Source organism: Hibiscus syriacus, unplaced genomic scaffold (assembly GCF_006381635.1).
Source record: "Hibiscus syriacus cultivar Baekdansim isolate YM2019G1 unplaced genomic scaffold, ASM638163v2 tig00110183_pilon, whole genome shotgun sequence".
Taxonomy (NCBI): domain Eukaryota; kingdom Viridiplantae; phylum Streptophyta; class Magnoliopsida; order Malvales; family Malvaceae; genus Hibiscus; species Hibiscus syriacus.
Genome location: NW_024062614.1, coordinates 204,233 through 230,729, shown reverse-complemented (window position 1 = coordinate 230,729; position 26,497 = coordinate 204,233). Strand labels below are relative to the sequence as shown.

Genomic DNA, 26,497 nt, shown 5'->3' with positions numbered 1-26,497 from the left:
GACGCAGATCAGGTAAGAAATAGGGTATCCGATCAACCCATTTATCTTTAAATAAATGATCGGTGGCGACTCCAATCCATATTTTTCAAGTCGAATCCCAATTTCGGGGCCCAACCGAAAGACGGTTGCGACACCTACAATGACAACAAAGGTGTTACGATCTCTAACACAAAAACAACTACAGTTGTACTGTCAGGTACTTCTAGACAAAGTCCAAGGGAACCTAGGAAAGAAAGAGAGAAGGAGCAATTCGATCATATTCCCATGTCATACAAGGAATTATATCAAAAGCTCTTTAACACCTATGTAGTGTCACCGTACCCTGTGGAACCAATGAAGCCCCCATACCCCGGATGGTATGATGAAAATGCTCATTGTGAATACCATGGTGGTGTGCCGGGGCACACGATTGAAAATTGCCTCGCATTCAAGAGAATTGTACAAAGAATGCGCAACAAGAATTGAATCCAATTTAACTCAGGAGCACCAAATGTTGCACAAAATCCTTTGCCTAATCACCAAGAGACTGGGATTAACGCAGTCACTACGGAGAAAGGCAGGAAACTTAAAACTGATGTTTCTGAAGTAAAGTCTCCTTTGGCTTGGGTATGGAGCCAGATGGTGAGAGCAAGGCTTCTTGCACCACATTCAGATATATCAAGGAGTAGATATAACCAAACCATAAAAACCCAACGCAAAAAGATCTATTGTCTTCCATTCATCGGGATGGTTCTTCATCAGTTGTTTGATATGGATCCAAGCAATTCCTTCCCCGCTGCCTTTGTGTCGAGCCTGGTCGGTTACCCATTTTTCATCTATCCCGCAACCTTTGCCAGTCCGTTCTTGAAAGGCTGACATTTGACATGCTCGATGTAGATCCGCTCCAATCTGATGCCCTCGCAATGCAGCAGTGTAGTATATTCTTCGATTGTGGACACCATGTCCTCCTCGTTAAAGGTGCAACAAGTGTACCCCGGATTCCAAAATTGAACCAATGCTCTGATTAAGGGCTCATCAGTCTTGACATAAAGTAAGAGTGCGATGTCATCATACCGCTGACTGAACTTCCGTTTCCGGTCACTCTTCCAACAATTTGGGTCGAACTTTTACCTTTCAATTTAAATTACAATTTTCTTAAATTAGACAACTGGAAATTAATTAGTACCAAAAGGGCAGTTCAAGGGTACTAATCCTTCCTTGACTGTAACCGACTCTCGAATCCGATATTCCTTTGGTAAGATGTAGATCAGGTAAGAAATCGAGATATCCGATCAACCAATTTTGTTCTTAAAATAAATGATCGGTGGCAACTCTAACCATTTTATTCAAGTCGAACCCCAATTCCGGACTCACCCGAAAGATGTTTGCGACACACACAAATATGGAGTTCCTATTACTTGTCTGTTTTTCGCATTCAACAGCATAGTATTCGAGGAGAGCTATATGGTAGAGACAACTTATAAAAATGCATATGGTGTATTAATATCGATAAATTTACAGAATCCCAACTACCAATCACCATTATGATCGACAAAATGGACTCTAATTTAGTATTAATATATGTATATATTTAAACTTAAAACCATCTTTTAATTATCTCAATATATCTACCAGGTCATCTCTCTAAAAACACCCAAACGGTGAAGAAAACCTAGGAACGCTGTCATATTATAGAATTCTTTTCACTTCTATGCTTTTATTATGTATTATATTATTGTATGAAACGCAATGGTGAGAGATAAAATATTAGTAACCATAATTAAGTATCTACAATCATTATCCATGAAATTATATAAAAAATATTTATTATAGTCATATTCTATTTCAAGTCATTTAAACAAAGGAATATGGAAATGTGAGATCAAACACTTAATTGAAAAAATTCATGGATTAAATTGCCTCAATATTTAAAGGAATGCTTGTTATTTTCAGAGATCTCAAGTTCGAGCATCAGCGACTGCAGTAAGGATTATTGAGTATTTATTGTCAAATAGTTGAGAATATTTAGAACAAATACTACTTTGTAATTATCTTAGCTTAATAAAAAAAATAAAAGAAGTTAATTGCATCATATGTCCCTAAACTATAACCCTCATTTTTAACTTGGTCCTTAAACTTTTAAATATTTCAATTTCATACCTAAACTATAAGTCTCATTCTAAATCAGTCCTTAAACTTTTGAACAGTCTAATTTCGTCCCTCAACTATGATTGCTTTCTGAATTTGTCTCTAAACTTTTAAATATTCCAATTTCATCCTCAAATTCATCCAAATATGTAATTAGTTTCAACCATAGTTTAACCTAAATTTTGTTTTTTTTCAAACATATAATAATATAATTTGGCATAACAATTTTATTAACAAGGGATGTGATTAGTATATACATGTAGTTTGGGATAAAATTGAAATGTTCATAAAGTTTGGGAATTAAATTAGAATGAAGGTCATAATTTAAGGATGAAATTGGAATGTTCAAAAGTTTAAAGATTAATTTAGAATGATAGTCATAGTTTAAGGATGAAAATGAAATATTTAAAATTTTAGGGGCCAATTTAAAATAAGGGTTATACTTTGAGGTCATGTGATGCAATTAATTCGTTAAGAATTAGAAAAAATTAACAAATGAGTAATTTTGTTAATATTTAAAATGTATATGGAGCACGAACTAAATCATTTTAATGGTCTAGTGTTTTTAGAGGTTTTAGATTCGAGCACGAGTGATTACACTGTATTTGAACTTATTGTCAAATGGTTGAAAGTCATGTACTATCACTTGCAACCACCATAATTTACTAAAAAATTGTAATGGAACCAATTTTCCTATTTTTTTTAGTGGAAGGAAAAATAAAAAAAAAAGTTTTAGGAGATGTGAGAAAATTATATTAAAATTTTAGGAGATATAAAGTTATTATTATAAAATTAAATTATCAATAAAAACGATAAGAAATTAAAATTTTCTAACCTCAACCTCAATCTAGTCCTGACTTCAAAACCTTTATAATCCGTGGCCATGATCCATTAAATTTTATCGAAAGTAATAATCTAGTTTCATAGAATATTAGGATATTGATGAATGAATATTCCTCTCCCATCAACCACAATAATCAGTCGGCACTAGGCTGGGCAAAAACTTTTACAATCATGGGTCCACCCAGTCCCCCATGAGATTCTGAAGGTGTATATGATACACCCATGCTTCTTGCCCAAAATTCACGAGTTTCAACTGTACCAGTGAAATTAATGCCGGAACCTGAATTAAGTGCTGCCTTCGTACCTGGTTTTTTTATGATGGTGAATGTGGTTGCACAATTCCCCCAGTCTTCTGATATCCAACGACTTGCTATACTAAATAATTGCGGCTGACAAGAATGAAATGAAATGTTAAAGCTCATTGTTCCCAACAATGTGGGTTTCAGTTTCTCCCATAATACAAATGGTGAATGAATGAATTTGAATTCCATGGTTGTTTCTCTGGGTAGAATCCGTAAAGCAATGCCTTAAAAGGGAACTTCGCCTTGCAAAGTCAACGACAGAATCCAACTAGAACTGAATTCCATCCTTTCCAAAATATAATAGCCCAATGTCCTAACCCAGACATTCGTTAAGGGCAGCCACCAATATCTTAACATATAGTTTCTCGGCATAATTAAATGAAAAAAAAAAAAAATAATTAACAAGAGAATAATAATAAATTTAATTTTAGAAAAAAGATTGAAAATATCCGTTAACTTCTCGTTTTCAATTTGGCCGCCGGCTGTCACCGTTGGTTATGGACGGAGAAGACAAACCGGATCGCGGGTTGTTGTTCTCCCGGTTATAGCCTTTGCGGATGGAACAACAACATCAGCTATCAAGAACATTGATAATTAGCATCGTTATTTTACATTTATCGATTTAATCTTCGCTTTTCGAATAATTTACCATCGTTCGATTTGATTCGATGTCGGAAGATAATATCCGGGATGCTGTTGTATGTCTACATGGCGACCTTGAGTTGAAAATCGTCGAAGCTCGATGCTTACCGAACATGGATTTACTTTCGGAGCGGCTCCGACGATGCTTCAGGCCATTAGACCCGTTTAGTAGACGGAAGAAGAATCATCGCCCCCGTAAGATAATCACCAACTACCCTTACGTAACAGTCTGTCTAGCCGGTGCCACGGTAGCACGGACGCGCGTGGTTTCAAATTCGCAAAACCCCGTTTGGAACAAGCGCTTTAAGAATTCCCTGGCCTACCCAGCAAATCAGTTCGAGTTTTACGTTAAGGATAATGACGTGTTCGACGCTGATTTGATAGGAGTGGCCACCGTGCAGTAGTTGATGTCCAAGCCGGCGTGATGATTAGTGTTTGGTTCCCTATATTAACCTCTTACAGGAAACATCCAAAACCCGACTGTGCGCTTCTCCTGGAAATGAGATTCACCAGCTGCGAGGAAATGCCAATTTTTAAATATGGAAACGTGGCAAACCTGAACGAATTCGGAATCGAAAACTGTTATGTCCCCGCCCGGCACGGAGGTTTAGTCACTTTCTACCAAGACACGCACGTTATGAAAGCGACGTTGCCGGAGATTGAGCTGGAGAATGGGACGATGTTTAAGCACGAACCGTGTTGAGAAGACATTTGCCATGCAATTTTAGAAGCACATCATATGGTTTACATCACGGGATGGTCCATTTTTCACGAAGTAAAGCTTGTAAGAGAGCCGACGAGGCCACTGCCTAAAGACGAGGTTATGAGCTTGGGGGATTTGCTGAAGCACAAATCTCTGGAAGAGGTTAGAGTTCTGGGGTTGGTTTGGGACGACAAGACTTCCCATAGCAAGTTCTTCATCAACACTGTACGGATTATCCTTCATTTTGTTTTGTGCTTCTGGGATACTTTCAGCAAATTATTAGCAATATCATTTAAGCTTCTAATAAGGAAAGTGTTTGAATGCAGACGGGAGTGATGCAAACACATGATGAAGAAACACAGAAGTTCTTCAAGCACTCTTCCATTACATGTTTGCTCTCCCCTCGATATGCCAACAATAAACTTAGCATTTTCAAGCAACAAGCATGCTTATTGCTACGGTCCTGTTCTTATTTACACATTTTTCCATCTATTCTACTATAAATTAATTCTTTCCAGGGAGAAAAAAATTATAATTGTGGGGAACTGAATGAAGTACTGACTTTAGTGCGACATGCAATTCAGGTTGTTGGAACCCTCTTTACGTACCATCAGAAATATGTGATTGTGGATTCACTAGAATCCGAAAATAACAGAAAGATTACTGTTTTTCTAGGAGGTCTAGACCTTTATGATGGTCGTTACGATACTCCTGAGCATCGACTGTTTCGAGACCTTGATACTGTGTGCAGAGAGGATTTTCACAACCCCACATTTTCTGTGAGTATTTCATGGTTAGGAGTTCGACTAAAATTGGATTTGTGTTAGCTATTGTTGCGGAATACGACTATCGAATAGAGCAAAATCGTAACTGATAAATTTAGAAAATAAAAATGAAGATAAAGAATACACAAATTTTACATGGAAAACCCCTAAATAATAGAGGGTAAAAACCACGAGCAAAGATAAAAGAATTTCACTATGAAAAAAATAGAATTACAACTTCTCTCTATCTAACAAGGAGAAAACAATAACAAATCTCTATTGATAAAAAGGAGAAAACAACTCTCAATAAAACTCTCTAAATTCTCTAGTATTGGGAAAAAGCTAGAATGATTTGGGATGATTTTGAAGCTAAATGGGTTAGAGTATTTATTGTTAAAGCTTAAATCTTGTAAATACCCTAAAGTACAAGGACTAATTGAGAAATTTTACGATCCCACTTTTTTCAACACTTTCGGTGTAGCTTGCAACTTTCGGTGCATTTACAACCAATTTTCAACAATCAACAACTTGCAACTTTCGGTGTAACCAATTTTTAACAATTTCCCACTTGAAGATTTGATTGGAACAATCATATCTTCACACCATTCTTTCTACCTTGTACCATTATGTTGCTTACGTCTTTAACAAGCCACAAGAGGATCGACACCAAGTAAATTTATCAGCATTGATCGCCTTCGTCATGAAATTTGCCATGTTGTCTTTGGTATGGATTTTCTGCATATCTACTGTCCCTTCTTCTACCTTTTCATGAATGAAATAGTATTGTACTCGTATGTTTTTTGTCCTTGAATGAAATGTTGGATTCCTTGTTAGATGCAAGGCGCTTTGACTGTCACAAAACAGAGAGACATACTCTTAATTGTGCCCAAGCTACTCCAATAGCATCTTCAACCATATTGCTTCTTTACTGGCTTGTGTAGCTGCCACATATTGTACTTCTTTTGTGGATGTAGCCACAACTGACTGCAATTTTGAAACACAACTTACAGCTCCACCAGCAACATTGAACACATATCCTGTTGTAGATTTACTTTTATCCAAATCCCTTGCATAGTCAGAATCAACATACCCATTGATAAGTAAGTTTGATCCTCTGTAATATAATGCAATATTTGAGGTCTCTTTGATGTATCTTTTGACCCTCTTTACTGTATTCCAATGCTCTTTTCCTGGATTATCTATGTATCGACTAACACTCCACTGCTTGTGCAATATTTGGTCTTCTGCATATCATAGCAAACATTAAACTTTACACTGCCGATGCATACGACACTCGAGACATCTTCATCCTCTCTTTTTCACTACTAGGACTCATACTGGAGGGTAATTTGAAGTTAATAGGAAGAGTGGTAGAAATTGGTTTACAATCTTGCATGTTGAATCGTGACAAGATCTTCTTCAAGTAATTCTTTTGTGAAAACCAAATCTTCCTAATACTTCTGTCTCGATGAATTTACATCCCTAGAATCTTGTTTGTTGATTCCAAGTCCTTCATTTTAAATTCTCTAGCCAGTTGTGCCTTCAATTATTCAATATGATCTTTGTTGGATCATGTAACCAATATGTCATCCGCATACAAAAACAATATAACAAATCGTTATCACCAACCTCTTGAAATAAGCACAAGGGTCTGCATTAAGTCTGTTGTATCAAAGGCACATAATGAAGAAATCAAATCTCTTATACCAACACCTTGTCGCCTGCTTTAAACCGTATAGAGATTTGTTCAACCTGCAAACCAAGTTCTTCTTTTCTTTTTCTTCAAAACCTTCAGGCTGGAGCATGTAAATCTCTTCTTCAAGATTTCCATGAAGAAAAGTTGTTTTAACATCTAGCTGCTCTAAATGTAAGTTCAATGTAGCATACATTGCCAAGACTACTCAAACTGTTGTTAGTCGAACCATAGGAGAAAAGATTTCATTGAAATCAATACCTTCTTTTTGAGCATATCCTTTGACCACCAGTCTTGCACGATACCTCTTAACTTGATCGTTACCTTTTCACTTGATTTTGAAGACCCATTTGTTACCAATTGGCTTCCTTCCTTGTGGTAGTGGTACAAGGTCCCATGTATAATTTTTATGAAGGGATTCAATTTCTTCTTGCATCGCCATCATCCACAGTCAAGCATCTGAGTTATTTATTACCTCCTGGTATGTTGATGGCTCACCGTCCTTTGTTAAAAGGTAGTATGCACTATTTCCTTCTATAACATAATCTGAGTGCCAATTGGGACGTATTCTCATATGATCTGATTAACGAGTTGTTGGAGCTTCAGAACTCTCTGGTTCTTGTTCATCATATGTTGGTTCTACTTCAGAAGAATCTTCTTGTTCAACCTCCTTTTCCACATATATCTTTGTAGTCTCTGACTTTTCAGCGCTACCATAGTTTTCTTTTCTTTGTAGTTTATCTTCTACAAAGATAACATCCCTGCTAATGATCACTTTGTGGGCAGTGGGATCCCACAAGCGATACCCCTTTATTTCATCAGTATACCATAAGAATGTGCATTTCTTGGATTTTGGATCCAACTTTGAAATTTCTTTAGAGTTGTACATCACGTACACAATACTTTCAAATACATGGAGGTTTGAAGAATCAGCTGGTTTACCAGTCCACATCTCCATTGGTGTCTTCAGATCTATTGCAGTTGATGGAGCTCGATTCACCAAATAACATGCGGTATTGATTGCTTCTGCCTAAAATAATTTTTCTAGGCATGAACCCTCAACATTGATCTTGTTCTTTCTAACAAGGTTTTGTTCATCCGCTCTGCCACTCTATTTTGTTGAGGAGTGTTTGCCACTGTAAACTATCTTTTGATGCATTTTTTCTTGCAAAAGTCATCAAATTCTTCACTTGTGTATTCTCCTCCATTATATGTTCGGAAACACTTTATCTTATTTCTATAATTAAGTTCCACCCGCGCTTTGAAGTTTTTGAAAGTTGAAAACACTTCTAACTTCTTCTTAATAGGGTACACCTAAGATCTCCTGGAGTAGTCATCAATAAATGAGACAAAGTATTTTTCTCCGCCTAGGGATGTAACTGGTGCTTGCCATACGTCAGAATGAACCAATTCTAGAACATTTTTGCCTCTAGAATTTGACGTGTTGAATTTTAACCGGTGTTGTTTACTTGTTATACAATGCTCACACAAAATAAGTGATACATTTGTTAAGCCTGGAAGTAGCTTTTGCTCCATAAGGACTTTCATTCCTTATTCTGACATGTGTCTAAGTTTCTGATGGCATATCATTACAGAATCTGAACTACATGAGGCAACATAGGCTTATGCTTTTAGCAAAGTCTTTTACTTCAATATGTACAAGTTTGCTGTTATCTTTTCTCCTTTTATCACCACAAGCGCTCCACGGAACACCTTCATGATTCATTTCCGTGTTTCAATCTTGCTTGTATTATTATCTAACAATCCGTAAGATAATAAATTTTTATTCAGGCATTTCACGTGTCACACATCTCGAACAACTTTAATTGTTCCATCATACATCTTCAATCTGATGGTTCCCACACCAATAATCTCTAAGGCATGATTATTACAACTATACATAGATCCTCCTGAAACAAGTTCATAATGATGAAACCATTCTCTTCTTGAGGTCATGTGATATGTTTCTCCTGAATCAATGAGCCATATATGCAAATCTCTTTATACCTTCCACGGTGGTTGACGCTTCATAATATAGAGCATCTCCATCATCTGAAGTGTTTGCGGTATTTCCTTGTGGATTGGAGTTTTTACCTAGACTCCACAATCCTTATTCAAGTGACTATTCTTTCCACAGTTGTAGCACTTTAAATTCTTCTTGCTTCTCGACTTTGATCTACCATGTTTGTGATTACTGCTTTGGCCACGTTTTGTTGATCTCTCTCTCATCGTTGTCAACACTTCTGCTTGTTACAGATTTACTTGTTTGTCGTCCTTGTTCTTGTACCAATTTTCTTCATGTAGAACAACAGCTGTAACGTCATCGAAGATTGGATGGGTGAATTACTATTTGTCAAGTTGATGATAAAATGATCATACGAATCAGGTAGACTTTGAAGTAGAAGTTCAACACGTTCTTGTTCTCCTATTGTACATCTTAAGGATGCAATCTAAGAAAATAAAGTGTTCAATGTGTTTAAGTACTCCGTCACTAAAGTAGATTCTGGCATCCGGAGAGTGTACAATTTTCTCTTAAGGAAAATTTTATTATGCAACGATGTGGCCTCGTACAATTTGATGAGATGATCCCATATCTCCTTATCTATCTTCTTCTCCTCGATGCTTTACAATAATTCATATGCTAATGCTAGATGAAAGTTTGCCATAGCATTCACGTCCATTTCGATCAATTTGTTGTCATATGTGAAATCTACTGATCTTTCACTGATAGCTGCTAGACAACCGTCTTTCCTCATGATAGCTTTCATCTTCAATTTTCACAATGAGAAATTTCTCCCATTGAACTTTTTAATATCAAATTTCGTTGCCATAACTTTTATTATAGATAGCTCCCACTATTTCACTATCGTGAATAGTTCTTTGGAACCTTCAAAGAATGGGTAATACCTTCTTACTTTCTTATGTTGGAGGATCCACCTTTTGATGACAACCACAAAGACAATAAGTAGATATTACATACTCAAATCTGGCTCTGATACTAATTGTTGTGGAATACGACTATCGGATAGAGTAAAATCACAACTAATAATTTGGGAAAATAAAAATGAAGATAAAGAAGACACAAATTTTACGTGAAAAACCCCTAAATAATATATGGTAAAAACCACGGGCAAAGATAGAAGAATTTCACTATGAGAAAATAGGAATTACAACTTCTCTCTATCTAACAAGGGGAAAACAATAACAATTCTCTTTTTATAAAAAGAAAAAAAAACAACTCTCAAGAAAACTCTCTAAATTCTCTAGTATTGGGAGAAAGCTAAAATGATTTTGGATGATTTTGAAACTAAATGAGTTAGGGTATTTATAGTTGAAGCTTAAGGACTAATCTTATAACTACCCTAAAGTATAGGGACTAATTGAGAAATTTTACCATCCTACTTTTTTCAACACTTTCGGTGCAGCTTGTAACTTTCGGTGTATTTACAACTAATTTTCAACAATCAACAACTTGCAACTTTCGGTGCAACCAATTTTCAACAACTATATGTACTAGGAGCTCATCTTCTAGTAAAGTAGTTTCAAGAATCTTGACATTAGTAGATCTTGCTGATTCTCTTGTTTCTCTTTTAACTGTTAGGCAGGAATTCAATGTCCTAGGGAACCGTGACATGACTTACATTATAAGGTTGAAGGACTGGCTGTTTATGATGTACTTAAGAACTTTGAGCAGCGTTGGAGGAAAACAACAAAATGGGTTGAGCTTGGACGGCGATTGAAAATGGGTAGTAATAATGAAGAGTCTTTATTAAAGCTGGAACAAATTTCTTGGATACTAAGCCCTTCCGAGACAGTCTCACGGGATGATCCTTCATTATGGGTTTGTAGTGAAGGGGATGCAGAGAATTAGAACGTTCATGTACTACTTACCACTTACCACATGCCCCTTGAAGCAAACTACTTTGGTTTGATCTAACATTTTGTTAGTTCTTTAAACCGACAGGTTTTTATGTCTATAGATTCAGGATCTGTGAAAGGGTTCCCTGAGGATATTTATCAAGCAGACGTTGAGGTTTTAATTCATACTTTTACATTCGACCTAACCATTATCGTTCTTTTAGTTTGAGTAACTAATTAATAGATGTTTAATTTTAATTTTTCCCTTCCTTTTACTGCAAAGTCTTGTATGTGCAAAAAATCTAGTTATAGACAAGAGCATTCAAACAACATACATCCAGGCAATTAGAGCTGCTCAACACTTCATATATATTGAGAACCAATATTTCATTGGACCATTATATGCTTGTCCATCTTACAAAACATGTTTTAGTAATCTCTATATTCTTCTTTTGTATAATGTCACACTTAACATTTCATTCTATTATCTGAGAGATGATCTTTTAACTCGGTCACGATTTATGAGAGAATATATTTTTTGGTAATTCTAGGTAATGATGATTTGATTCTAATGGAGTTTCCATTGAATATTGCTAGTAAGATAAGAGCAAAAGAGAGATTTGCAGTTTATATTGTTATACTGATATGGCCTGAGGGCGTCCCTACTTCAACATCTGTGCAAGAAATTCTCTTTTGGCAGGTATTTTTCTTTCCCTATTTTCAAGTAGTGATGGATGATTGATTTGGAATTAGCATTATAGTTATATCTTAGCAAGGTGATGCTGATATTTTAGGGGCAGACATTTAAAACGATGTATGAAATTATAGGAAAATAGTTGAAATCTATGCATATAGAGGATTCTCATCCACGAGACTACCTAAATTTCTACTGCCTTGGTAATCGGGAAGAAGTTCCCTTATACTTTAATTGGTCAACTTCATGCTTGTTATCTCCTACAGGTGATACGGTAATCAAACAAGTTCTGTAGTATATTAGAACTCAATTCGATTTGTGTTCATATGGAGCTAAGAATTTTGAGTTGCATCACTATTTTCAGATTTTAGCTTCACTAAGGTTCCAACTGTTGAAAGTCAAGCCTTTCGGTGCATTAATGCACCGAATGGCATTAGTCAAAAGGGGTTATTTTTGTTAAAATTTTGGTAAGGGAAAATTACCAATTTAGTCCATGTACTTTAGGGTATTTATAAGATTAGTCCTTCAGATTCAACTATAAATATCCTAACCTATTTAGCTTCAAAATTTCCAAATCATTATAGTTCTCTCCCAATACTAGAGAAATTAGAGAGTTTTCTTGAGAGCAATTTTCAGGGTGTAATTGTGAGTTGTGAGTATTTTTTGTAAACACCTGTAAATTTTATCCCTTTAGTAAAAGATTTGCAACAGTCTGGAGACGTAGGCATAATTGGTCGAATCCCGTTATCAATTTCGAGTATTATTATTCCGCTTTTATTTCACATTCTCACTAATCTGGTTATAGAGAAATTACTCGTTTAATTTCCCAACAACTGGTATCAAGAGCTTTAGGTGGTGAATTTTGTCAGTTTTTTATACGAGATTACTATTCACATGAATAGTAAATTTCACGAATAGTAAAATTTGGTCGATGATACGAGTTTGTCGATGGAGGTGTTCTAATACACGGTGGTTCACAAGAATTGTCAGAAACGATCTAACAGAAGCCAGATTCGAGTGGGAGCGATGGCTGCAGACGAAGGGAATGTGAAAATTAAGAAGTTCGATGATGCGGATTTTGACTTTTGGAAGATGCTGATTGAAGATTTTATGTACCTGAAAAACTATATCAACCTCTCTCAGGAAAGCAATCAGAGGGCATGAAGGATGAAAACTGGGTTCTTCTTGACAGACAAGCCTTCGAAAGTTATCCGACTGACGTTATCTTGCGATGTTGCTTTCAACATAGCAAAGGAAAAGACCACGACGGGTCTTATGGCGGCTTTCTCCAATATGTATGAGAAGCCATCGGCCTCAAACAAAGTTTACTTGATGAGGTGATTATTTAATTTGCGAATGGCAGAAGGGTATCAATAGCTCAACATCTAAATGAACTCAACACAATCACAACCCAATTGAGTTCTGTGGAAAATAGAATTCGATGATGAAGTTCGAGCTTTAATTCTCTTATCATCTTTACCAGGCAGTTGGAATGCTACTGTTACAGCAGTCAACAGCTCGTCAGGAAACAGTAAATTGAAATTCAACGATGTTCGAGATCTGATATTAAGTGAAGAAATTCAACGAAGAGAATCGAGTGAAACATCAAGCTCCTCAGCCTTGCACACGGAGTCTAGAGGGAGAACTTCAGAAAGAAATCTAAATCGTGGCAGATCGAAATCTAGAAGGGGAAAATCAAGAACGGGAAAGAAATATTTTAACTGTTATAATTGTGGCAAGAAAGGTCACTTTAAAAGAGATTGTCGAGCACCGAAGAAAGATACTGGCTCGCAGAAATCTACCAATATGATAGAGGAAATAGGTGATGTCATGATTCTAAGCGTCAACAGTCCGATTAGATCATGGATATTGGATTAAGAGGCATCTTTCCACGTCACCCCATGCCAAGAAATCATGGAGAATTATGTATGTGGTGATTTTGGGAATGTTCATCTAACTGACGATAAAACCTTGAAAAATCGTCAGAAAATAAGACATCCCATTAAAGATTCCAAACCAGACCACCTAGAAGCTGAAAAGAGTGAGACATATTCCTGACCTCAAAAGAAATTTGATTTATGTAAGACAACTTGATGGAGAAGGGTATTATACAACCTTTTTAGGTTGTGAATAGAAGATTACCAAAGAAGCACTCATCATTGCTCATATTAAGAAGATCGGTACTCTCTATGTAACCTCAAATTTGGAGAATATCATTACAATAGCATATGCTGATGGAAAATCAAACCTATGGCACCAAAGGCTTGGCCATATGAGCGAGAAATGGATGAAGACACTTTTCTCAAAAGGGAAACTGTCAGATCTAAAGAGTATAGATGTCGGACTATGTGAGGATTGCATCTTTGGCAAACAAAAGAAAGTCAGTTTTTCAAAGATTGGTAAGACACTCAAGGTTGAAAAGTTAGAGTTGGTTCATACTGATGTATGGGGATCATCTCCAGTTTCATCTCTTGCAGGCTCACTATATTATGTCACATTCATCGATGATTCTACAATGAAGGTGTGAGTTTATTTTCTAAAGAATAAATCAGAAGTCTTTGATACCTTTAGAAAATAGAAGGCCATGGTGGAAAATGAGTCTGGTTTAAAAGTCAAGCGGTTGATGTCTGATAATGGAGGAGAGTACATAAATAGTATATTTAGAGAATTTTATGCAAACAATGGGATCAAGATAGAGACAACAGTTCTCATGACACCGTATCAGAATGGCGTAGCAGAGCGCATGAACAGAACTCTGAATAAACATGCCAGAAGCATGATAATACATGTCGGCTTGCCCAAATTGCTATGGGCTGAAGCTATCAATACTGCAGCTTACCTGATCAATCGTGGGCCTTTAATTCCCTTGGATGGTGGAATACCAGAGGAATTTTGGAACAGAAAAGAATAAACCTTTCACACTTAAGAGTGCTTAGTTGTATTTCTTATGTACATATAAATTATGCTGAAAGAAGTAAACTTGATGCTAAGTCCAACAAATGTGTCTTTGTTGGTTATGGTGGTGATGAGTTTGGTTACCGTTTTTGGGACTATGAAAATCGAAAGATCATCAGAAGCAGAGATGTAATTTTCAATGAGAATATGATGTACAAAGGCAAGTCAACCATAGAATCAAGTAGCTCTAATACCGAAGCTGAAATAAAGGAATTTGTTGAGTTTGAGGAGATTTCTAGAAATGATGTTTAAATCAGTCCTACAGTAGTTCAAGAAGAACCAGGCACACCAGAACTGGGACGCTCCTCCAGAATTCCTAAACCAACCCAGCGTTATTCGCCTTCTTTGCACTACTTATTGCTGAGTGACAATGGTGAACCAGAGTGCTATGATGAAGCAATGCAGGTGGAGGATTGATAGGGAAGTGGTGGCGGGTTAATGAACATTGCTCTTGTTGAAGAATCAAAACTAGAAAGCTCAAGACTCGATTAAGAACAAATGGGATGAATAGGGGAAGGTGGAGGCAGTAACTAGGATTCTTTAGGGTTTCTTCAAGGCAATAAGATTAGAACAAAATAAACAAAAGGATAAAGAAATTGAAAATAAAATAAGATAAGATGATAAAGAAATCAAAAGATCTCCCTTACGAAGGTGGACGGTAAAGATGATTGATTGTGCAGATGGATTTGTGGAAAAATATATGGATAAGTGTCCTATCGAACCCTCCTAGTCGCAATGAAAAGGCAAACTCGATAAATGGCTCTAATCAACCCTCCTAGTCACGATGAAAAGGCAAATTGGAGTGTGAAGATTAATCTCCCTCACAAGAACTTGAAAGAACTCCAGGAGAAGAAGCTTCGAAGGCACAAGGCAATCAACACTTGCAAAAATGAACTCTCGTTGTATTATTAATCAAAGAAATATTGAATTACAAAGTTTAATGAAGCCTCCTTTATATAGGGGCTAAGTTCTAAAGATCCTAAATAACTAATGAATAAAATAATAATAAACTAAACATAACTTAACTCTAATTCCTAATAAAATAATAATAACTAAAGATAATACTTTTAACCCAACCTTAATTCCTAATAAAATAATAAATCTAATCCTAAAAGATAATGCATCATCCTATATTAAGTTATATTACAAATAATCAATAAAAATATTGAAAATTCGTAATATTTACAAAATCCCGTATTAATCCCGTATAGGATTTTCTGCATGCACCGTCTTCAGTAAAATAGCCATATCTTGAGTTCCCAATATCGGATTGATGCGATTAAAGAACCGTTGGAAATATAAGAGACAGACGGTCGTATCTACAGAAGACATATTGACTAAATAAGATTAGGATCCCATTCAAAAATTCGTCGTAAGTATGCTTCTGTTCTGATCTTCTTTTCCAATGCTTGGACGAGTGGATCATTTGGAAGAGTTATTACTTCTTCCTTTGATGTGAGCCTTGTGATGCATGTGTCAAGGATTCAGTCAAGTGAGAGTCTTCCATGAAAGATGAGATAGACTCGTTTATGTCAAATCAGACTTGAGAATTAGCTGAATTACCACTAGGTAAGAAAGCACTCCATAACAAGTGAGTTTACGGGATCAAAAAGAGCACGATGGAGAAAATGCTACAAAGAAAGATTGGTTGTCAAAGGTTTTCATAAAAAGAATTATTAACTACAATGAAATTTTCTCTCCAGTCGTGGAACTATCTACAATTAGACTGGTGTTGAAAATTGTAACTGCAGAGAATCTATATCTTCAGTAGTTAGATGTAAAAACAACTTTCCTTAATGGTGATTTAGAGGAATAAATCTATATGAGGCAGCCAGAAGGCTTCATAGAGGCAGACAAGAAAAACCTGATATGCGGGTTGAAGAAGAGCTTGTATGGTTTAAAACAAGCTCCTAGACAGTGGTACAAGAAGTTCGATAGCTTCATGGGTAGCAGTAGTTTTACCATATGCCAAGCAGATCATTGTTGCTACATCAACAAGTTCGGTAACATCTTCATTATTTTATATGTTGATGACATGCTCGTTGCAGGCTCAAACATGCAAGAGATTATAAACCTGAAGAAAAAATTGTCGAAGCAGTTTGCAATGAAAGATCTAGGCACTGCAAAGCAGATTCTTGGGATGAGGATTAACAGAGATATAAATTCAGGGACTTTGATGTTATCACAGGCAGAGTACATCAACAAAGTACTCTCCAGGTTCAACATGCAAGATGCTAAATCAGTAAGTACACCTTTAGGTGTTCATTTTAGACTCTCCAAAAAATAGTCACCAAAGACGGAGGAAGAACGTGCACACATGGTGAAGGTGCCATATGCCTCAACAATTGGAAGTCTGATATATGCCATGGTTTGTACTAGACCAGATATTGCTCAAGCAGTGTGAGCTGTTAGCAGGTACACGAATAATCTAGACAATGTATACTGGGAATCAGTCAAATGAATCCTCAGATATCTGTGGGGTACCACAAACAAAGCACTTTGTTTCAAAGGTGGAGATACGATACTGACAGGCTATGTAGATGATGACTTAGCCGGAAATGTTGACATCAGAAGAAGCACTACAGGGTATGTCTATACTCTAGGAGGTACCGCAGTGAGTTGGGTTTCTCAACTACAGAAGATAGTTGCTCTCTCCACAACTGAAGCAGAATATGTCGCTGTTACGGAAGCCAGCAATGAGATGGTCTAGCTCCAAATTTTTTTGGAAGAGTTAGGCAAGAAACAAGAAAACAATGTCTTGTATTGCAACAGTCAAAGTATTATCCATCTAGCGAAGAATTCATCTTTTCATTCCAGGACGAAGCACATACAATTGCGATATCATTTTATCCGGTCTCTTCTGGAAGATGGGATTTTGAAACTTGAAAAGATTAGTGGAGCTCAAAATCCAGCAGATATATTAACAAAGACGGTGACTACGGACTAACTGAAGTTTCAGTTGGCATGCTAGAGTAACAAGACCAGAAATGCTTCTGCATTGATCGAGGGTGAAGACAGATTAGAATCAGTCTTCAAGTGGGAGATTGTTGAAAGTCAAGCTTTTCGGTGCATTAATGTACCGAATGGCATTAGTCAAAAGGGGGTTGTTTTTATTGAAATTTTAGTAAGGGGAAATTACCAAATTTAGTCTCTGTACTTTAGGGTATTTACAAGATTAGTCCTTCAGCTTCAACTATAAATACCATAACTCATTTAGCTTCAAAATCATCCCAAATCATTCTAGCTCTCTCCCAATACTAGAGAAATTAGAGAGTTTTCTTGAGAGCAATTTTCAGAGTGTAATTGGGTTGTGAGTTGTGAGTATTTTTTGTAAACACCTATAAATTTTCTCCTTTAGTAAAAGATCTGCAGCAGTCTGAAGACGTAGACATAATTGGCCGAACTCCGTTATCAATTTCAGGTATTATTATTCTGCTTTTATTTTGCATTCTCACTAATCTGGTTATAGAGAAATTACTCGTTTAATTTCCCAACACCAACGATTTATGATTTACGTACATACAAAGGGAATGATAGTAGATGATGAGTATCTGATATTGGGATCTGCTAATATTAATCAACGATTGATGGCTGGTTCAAGAGACACCATAGCAGTTGGTGCATGTCAACCCTATTACACATGGAAAGAGAGGAAGAGACATCCACGCTGTCAGGTTTGAACCTTCCCATCCTTGTCACCTTGCTTTTCTATGCATAATGTTGGTATTTATTCTCCCTTTTAATTTTTGAGAAATAATGCTGACCGGTCGGTTAACATGCAGGTTTATGGTTACATAATGTCAGTGTGGGCTGAACACATGCACGTAATGAAGGATTTGTTCAAGGAACCTGAAAGTTTAGAGTGTGTGAAGACTGTGAACAGCATTGCTGAAGAAAATTGGGTAAGGTACTTGAGCAATGAATTCTTCCTCTCCTATGTTTCACTCACATCACAATCGAACGAACTAACTCAGTAACTCAAGTTGTATGCCCGTCCGATGTTTGCCGTTGAAATATGAATATATTCTCTTCCCTTTGAGAAAGTTGATTCAGTTCATTCCACCCGTCCACTACCTTTTGCTTTTCTGCCAAATTCGGAGCATATGGTGGTAGAAGAGGATTTCAATTATTCTCTCCATTTCCTCATCTCTATTGCATGATTCCAATTCCCTGGTATTTGTTCCTTTCTTCCTTCTATTTATAGTCAGTAAACTCCATGGCCAATCCACGCTACAATCGCCTGCAACTGCAACCTCAATTTTGTTTCGATTCTCTCTTTTCTCCTTCCCAGCGTCAAACTTGAGCCGCAACCTGTTAACTTACTATGGGTAACAGTAACAGTAACATGAACAACGTAAGTGTCTTCCGCCGTTTTATTATTATTACTTTTTGTTTTCCTTTTGAAAATTGCAGGGTTTTTTGGGCACTTAAAGCTGTTATATACCATTTCTCTGATGTCACGTTTTGTTGAAATGCAGAACAAAGAGCATAACACAGAGGAAAGCACTGATCTGGGTACAATGTTCTTTCCCTTGGCATATATCTTGCTTTCTCTTTCTGGAATTTGGTTGTTTATCCTGTTCTGAAACTATGTTCCTGCTGGTCCTGGAAAAGGATGCTTTTTAATACCACAATCTCCAATACAATATGCTTTAGTTACACTAATTGAACTTGTAAAGATAAAATGAAGCAATTTCAACTAAATTTGATAAGCATGCCTACCATTTATATTCATTTATTTTTGTAAATACTTGGGGTCTATGAGGATTATTTTGTGCTCCAATCACATCTATGATGGTACCCTAACTCTTTAAGATGAAGAAATGGTAGAGACAAGTGGCTCCTAAAGTATGCTTTTGGATTTAATTTCAGGTGAAGTGTTGCGAAATGGAAGAGAAATCCTTTTGCAGGTAAATGTGACAAATGTTGATTATTCTTTTTTATTGGACCGATGTCATTACTCACCCGGGAATGATATTCTCTGTTTCGAAAGTGGAATTTCATAGCAAGCTAAGGGAAGAACTTTGAAGTTGTTTAATTTGTTCAACAGGGTTTCAACTGGGAGTCTCACAAATATGACTGGTGGAGAAACTTGGAAAAGAAGGTTCCTGACATTGCAAAATCTGGGTTTACATCTGTATGGTTGCCACCACCAACTAATTCCTTTTCACCAGAAGGTTAGAGAACAGTTTTCATCAAAGCAAGACCTAGTTTCTTATCAAGTATGCGCATGTCTGATAACGATACATATATATCCTTTTGTCTTTTTACAGGGTATCTTCCCCAAAACCTTTATTCACTCAATTCTGCATACGGGTCTGAGCAGCTGTTGAAGACTTTACTCCAGAAGCTCAGGCAGTACAAAGTTAGAGCAATGGCCGACGTAGTAATCAATCATCGTATCGGAACTACTAAAGGACATGGAGGAATGTATAACCGTTACGACGGAATTCCACTCGCGTGGAATGAACATGCTGTCACATCGTGTACTGGTGGATTGGTAACATAACATTCTATATTTACACTGCTTCTTTGATGCTTTGTAATTGTGGACCTACACTGTAATATAAGACTTCTTACCTAAAATATCTCTCAGGGTAACAGAAGCACAGGAGACAACTTCAATGGGGTTCCGAATATTGATCACAGCCAACATTTCGTTCGTAAGGACATCATAGGGTGGCTAAAGTGGTTACGCAGTGTCGGTTTTCAAGATTTTCGCTTCGATTTTGCAAGGGGGTAAGAACAATGCTGCACTAGTAGGTTATTGTTGTCTCTAAAATTTATCTGCTTTCCATCTCAGTATATTAATGTTGCTACAATGTTTGGCTTCAGTTACTCAGCAAAATATGTCAAAGAATATATTGAAGAAGCTAAGCCTATATTTTCTGTTGGGGAATATTGGGATTCCTGCAACTATAATGGATATGAATTAGACTATAACCAAGGTAATGAATGCACTTGACCTGTTTGTCATATTAGATATCTTCCATAAAAGACTATAACCAAGCTGACTGGTTAAATATGAATGGTGTTGATATCCGGTATGTTATATATTACATAATATTCACAAACTCTGCTGCAGATAGCCATAGACAAAGGATCATTAATTGGCTTGATGCCACGGGACAGATTTCAACGGCATTTGACTTCACAACCAAGGGGATTCTTCAGGTATGCTAGAAAATATAATATTACTTTTTTCCAAGAGAAAGGAACTGCATTTTAGCCTATTGCGGCACCAAATTCTTCTGATGTTTTTGATGCATTTGCAACTTTGCAGGAGGCTGTAAAGGGGCAGTTCTGGCGTCTGCGTGACCCTCAAGGGAAGCCACCGGGTGTAATGGGGTGGTGGCCCTCAAGGGCTGTCACATTTATTGATAACCACGACACCGGCTCAACACAGGTACTACAAAATTATGGTAATACTAGGAACCTGGATCTTCCCAATCTGGAATCTACTCACCTGCCAACTGTTTTATTCTTGCAGGCTCATTGGCCTTTCCCCTCAAATCATATTATGGAGGTATAAAGTTTGTAGCAAACAACACAAGATGATTTTCAATTTGCATCATAATTTCCCGTGAACTAGTTTCTGTTATATATATATATATATATATACCGTACACCCATATTATTGACTCCATGTGATCCTTCCTACAGGGTTATGCATACATACTTACACATCCAGGAATACCAACAGTTTTCTATGATCACTTTTACGATTGGGGTGATCCCATTCATGAGCAGATTTCTAAATTGGTATGATATACAACACAACCATTAATTTCCAAGCAAACAATTTTTCCAATGAATGCTTTTTTTAAATTTTAGTACGCATGCATGCAGATGAACATTCGAAGGAGTCAAGATATCCACAGCCGTTCATCTGTCAGGATCCTGGAGTCCCAAAACAACCTGTACTCTGCAATGATCGGAGACAAAGTATGCATGAAAATTGGGGATGGTTCATGGTGTCCAACTAGCAGAGAGTGGACACTAGCAACCAGCGGACACCGATATGCAGTGTGGCAAAAGCAATGATTCCTCATCCTTCTTTCCTTTCATTTCTAATCCCACTCAGGCATGATGCCTACTCCTTACATTTTACAATATTAAAATAAAGCCATCCCATCTCCAAATTTGCTTTGGAAAGTATTACGTCTCAGGAATTAACTACATTTACAATCAAAAATTATAGAGCATCTTTGATTAGTCTTACATTTTGTTCCTGATGTTGACTCATATCTATTCATACACGCAATTTAGAACTTCGGAGTCTTTTACTTAATTCATTCTCGAACTATTTTTTTCCTTTTGGCCCTTTTATCAGCTTAAAGAACCTAATTATAAGAGCAGTTGTTGTAAGACAAGTGATTTGAAGGGGCTCCATATAAATTTGCAGTAGTGAGGCTGAAAATTGCTTATACAATCAATGAGACATTAAGATTATGAAATCAATGGAGGAATTTTACAGGCAATGGAAAATGTTGCTGATTGATAATGATCTATCTGGTTGCAGCAAATGATAAGAAATCCTAACAACTACCTATGATCTAGTGGATGAGGTGTTAGGTCCTTAAGTTTAAATTATGACATTGTGAACGAATAAAACCGGTCAGAAGGTGTCGTGTTTTGAAACTAAATACAAAGAAAAACTTTCTTCCCCACCAGATTTGCTTCTCTATCTAACACGACATGATCTTTCTGCAATATTTTATGGGTTTGCCTGCCTAAAATACCCATAGCTCCATATTCACAACAAATCACACTCTCTCACGTGACATATACTTCGTCAAAATCTCTTAACATCTGCAATTTCTTTTATCCATGTTTGCAATTTCAAAAAAACCTCTTTTATTTTACCATTTTCAATATTTACTCTTTCCTTTATTTCATCTACCCAATCGCAATCATCGCCTTATTTAGCTTTAGCCAATGTTTTCCAATTAGAACTCAGCTCCATTTGTGGATAAGCCTGCTACCATGTTTCAGAAGATGAGACAACCAACATTTGCCTACATATAATGCAAAGGTACTCATTATTAACAAAAGTACTACAGCAAAATGTTCACCAGAAAAAAAAAGAAAAAAAAGAAGATGAATGATGATGAGGAGCACGAGAAAGTATAATAATTGCATGAGAATTAAGAGGCAGTCCGCATGCATCATAGTGGAATCGGAGAGTTTAGCTTTGCGTTGTTAAAGCCAATAACCATGGATGCATGGCCTCAAAAAAGCTAATGGATGATGTCAGAATAGAGTTCTCTTCACCACAGTCAGCATCATAATATTTTATTGTCACGAATAAACCTAGAAGAGAAATCGAACGATCAAAAAGGTATATCTAAGTTCTTGTGCTTTAAATGTGGTTGAATATATAGATGCTAATTAAGAACATCTTCTTATCTGAAATAATTAGTTGTGAAAATTCAAGCAAGTCGATGATTGCTATAGAAGAAGGGATGAAATCTCTTCATAAGAATAATACATGAAATCTAAAAGGTTCCTAATGATAAAAGGCTGGTTCGCTGTAAATGGGTGTTCAAAAAACTACTCTAGAAATTGAAGAATTCATATATAAAGCAAAGCTAGTTACAAAAGGTTACAATTAGACTCAGGTGTAGACTTCATAGACGTGTTTTTTTAAGTTGTTAAGCAAAATTTGATTCGAGTTGCTTGGTCATATGTAATTTTAAGCTTGAGGAGCTGTATGTGAAAATAATTTTCTTGCATGAAGAAGATGAGACATTTATCTACATGCAATAACCATAGAGTTCTATACTCAACGTTGACAAAGAGTATGACTTCGGTTTGAGTAAAAAAAATTTAGTTAATTCATGTTCTCTTTTAATTCAAATTCTTATCTGTCAACACACATTTTCGTCTTACTAAGATTTAAACTCCTAAAAATAAGATAAAATTTTGCTAGGATTCAAACTCCTAAAAATAAGATAGAGTTCTACTAAGATTTAAATTCCTAAAGATAGGATCCACAAGCACTATAAATAGCCATTGTAACTCACCATTGTAACACACGATTTACACACAAAACATATAGGAAAGCACGGGAAGATACAAAGGCAAAACTATTGTAAAGGATTCGAAAAGGAAATAAAATGTAGCATTTTCTTTTTTTCTTTCTTTTGCATGTGCACGTTATTTTTCTTGAGATTTGGTTCGAATAACCCAAAACGTGGGTTGCGCCGATGACAAAAATGGGTGGGGTTTCGAAGTTTCAAACCTAGATCTACCCCGAGGCTTATTTTTAAAAACCGGTTTGATTTTCGGTTAAAGAAGGTAAAGAGCTTTTTAAAAATCTATATTAGTCCCTTTATTTATATTTATATTTTATTCATTTATTTTTATTATTCATGTTATTATTATTATATGTATATATATATATTAAATTATTTTCATTTATTTTTTTACTATATTTTATTATTATATATATATATATCTTTAATATTTTACTTATAAGTCTAATATTACTATATATATTGTAATTATCTTTATCTAGTCGTATATATTTTTTATACTTTTAATAGTTTATTTATATACCTATTATTAAATATATATTCTTAATTATTTTATTTGATTATTTCTTTATTTATGTAATATATCTTATAACTTTATATATTTATATTATTTTTATTATTTTCGTTTTTTTATTCATTATTATTATATTATTATTTTTTTAAAAAAAAACCTTGTGTCTTTATCATTATTATTATTAAACATTATATATATACTACTAACCTAGAGGATCCATTTTTTTGTCTTATTTCTTACTAAAGCCCCCCCACTTTCGGTGAATTGGGAGGGTAGCTTTTCTATTTTAAGTATTTGGTGTATATATATAGTTTATTTATTTTATTAATACTTTGATATATATATATATATATATATATATATATATATATTATATTTATATTTATTATTTTTCATTTTTTCAAATATTACTATATATAATTATTACTTTACTATTTTTTTTTCTTATCTTACTTATTTATTTTATTTTCTCTTGTATCTTATTGTTTTCTTTACCTTGTTTATCTACACATTTCTCGATTTTTTTAAAGGATATTTTCAAATCAATCAAGGGTAAGTAATTATGATCGAAACTTTACCTTTTAATTTAAACTTTACCTTTTAATTTAACTTGTTATTTTTCTTAATTAAGACAACTGGAAATTACGTAGTACCGAAAGGGCGGTTCAAGGGTGCTAATCCTTCCTTGACCGTAACCGACTCCCGAGCCCGACATATTTCTGGTAAGACCAGATCAGGTAAGAAATAGGGTATCCGATCAACCCATTTATTTTTAAATAAATGATCAGTGGCGACTCCAATCCACATTTTTCTAAGTCGAAGCCCAATTCCGGGGCCCAATTGAAAGACGGTTGCGACAGCTTGGCGACTCCGCTGGGGACGGTAAGTGAGTCAGGCTAAGGTAATTTCCAATTGTCTTTTTAACGAAAAAGGTAAGTTTAAATTTAAGGTAATATTTCGATCCTTTTTACTTACTTTTGATTATTTCGAGTAAATAGTTGGACTAATCGTTTTTTCATGATTTCAGCCTTCAAAGTTTTCTTTTTTTCATCTAAAGGCTCTATACCCGAGCTTCGAACCCGTTTTAAGTGGGGGTGAAAGCGACGCCTTCGTGTGAATTTATTCATCGTATAGGCCTAGCAAGTAACCTTCGGGATTCATATACTTTATGCCTTCATGTGAATTTATTCTCCGTATGGGCATAAGGGAATGTTTCTTCTCGAGTTTAACTTAGTCCATAGAAGCCTGTGATGGGTTTAGGACTAAGGGTATGGTAAGCCCAATGGGGCACCGGCAAGGAGAACTCGAGTACCTTTTTTTTAGAACCTAAACCCAGAGACTACAAGGAGTTAGGGCCCACCCCAAAACCTCGTTTTAAACCCTAGGATGCTGAAATTATTTTTTGCTTTACTTTCTGTTCAAAACATGTGAACTAGAAATTTATGCGGTTAGGACTTGTTCAAAATCAACTTGCGGGATAGAGATCATGTCCGGGTAGGAATAATAAGCATGTGGTGTAGATATCATGTGGGGTAGGACTTTTATTTTCATGATTGCTTTGATTATTATCTTTACCTTACTAACTCTTTTCATTTTTTTTCCTCTCTTTTATTTTTTTTCCTCTCTTTTATTTTTTTTTCTATCATCTGCATCATTCAAAAGAGGTGTTGATCCAAAAAAAAACGTGTTCGTTAACCATAAATAATCTGCATTAATGGACAAAGGTGTTGTAATACAAGAGACTACGAATCCCGAGGTACGACTATGGTTCGAGAAGACTCAGAAAGAAAAGGGAGACAACCTTCAAGAAAGCCATGTGTCAGAGCTGGTTAGCTACGCATCTATCAGCCTAAAATAGAACAATGTGCAGGAGCTTCAAGATATCTGGGACAGTTGGAAGAATGATCGGAAACAGAAGTTCAGCCAACAGTACGGTGACATTGCACTTTTACTTCACGTTAGGATTGATGAGCCCTTGATTAGAGCCATGGTCCAATTCTGGAACCCGGGATACAGTTGTTTCACTTTTAACTGGGAGGACATGGTGCCTACTATCGAATAATACACCACACTGCTACACTGTGAAAACATCAAACTAGGGCGAGTCTACGTTAAGCACACCAAAAGTCAGCCTTTCAAGAGTATACTGGCCAGAGTCACGGGAGTAGACGAGAAATGAGTAATTGATCGGACTCAGCGCTGAGGCAGAGGATAGAAGAACTTGAGGCTGAGCGCTATCAGTGGAAGCTGGATGCCGATTCTCAGAAAGATAAAGTAGAAAAACTAGAAAATGAATAGAAAAGAGTCTGTTTCGATCTCGAAGACTTAAGAAAGGGGTATCTAGATGCTGTCAAAGATAACTCC

The 26,497-nt window shown here is 36.0% G+C and overlaps 1 protein-coding gene and 1 pseudogene across 1 annotated transcript; both read left to right on the top strand.

Annotated features, from left to right (window-relative positions):
* Positions 1-3,932: 3,932 nt before the first annotated feature.
* Positions 3,933-18,558, top strand: LOC120217089 (annotated as a pseudogene).
* Positions 18,559-18,797: 239 nt separating this feature from the next.
* LOC120217112 (probable alpha-amylase 2) lies at positions 18,798-21,767 on the top strand. Its single transcript, XM_039214321.1, has 12 exons — positions 18,798-18,935; positions 19,060-19,096; positions 19,454-19,491; positions 19,632-19,758; positions 19,855-20,081; positions 20,178-20,320; positions 20,417-20,529; positions 20,667-20,755; positions 20,865-20,987; positions 21,072-21,107; positions 21,245-21,343; positions 21,431-21,767. Exons 1-12 carry the CDS (start codon positions 18,906-18,908, stop codon positions 21,623-21,625), a joined length of 1,257 nt encoding a protein of 418 aa, XP_039070252.1. The 5' UTR covers positions 18,798-18,905; the 3' UTR covers positions 21,626-21,767.
* Positions 21,768-26,497: the final 4,730 nt, after the last annotated feature.

What these genes read in the sequence shown, in the direction of transcription:
- LOC120217112 (XM_039214321.1), top strand. Translation starts at nt 18,906, where the DNA reads ATGGGTAACAGTAACAGTAACATGAACAAC. An exon ending in GTAACAGTAACATGAACAAC is followed by an intron (nt 18,936 to 19,059) that starts GTAAGTGTCTTC and finishes GTTGAAATGCAG; the next exon opens with AACAAAGAGCATAACACAGA. An exon ending in ATGAGCAGATTTCTAAATTG is followed by an intron (nt 21,344 to 21,430) that starts GTATGATATACA and finishes GCATGCATGCAG; the next exon opens with ATGAACATTCGAAGGAGTCA.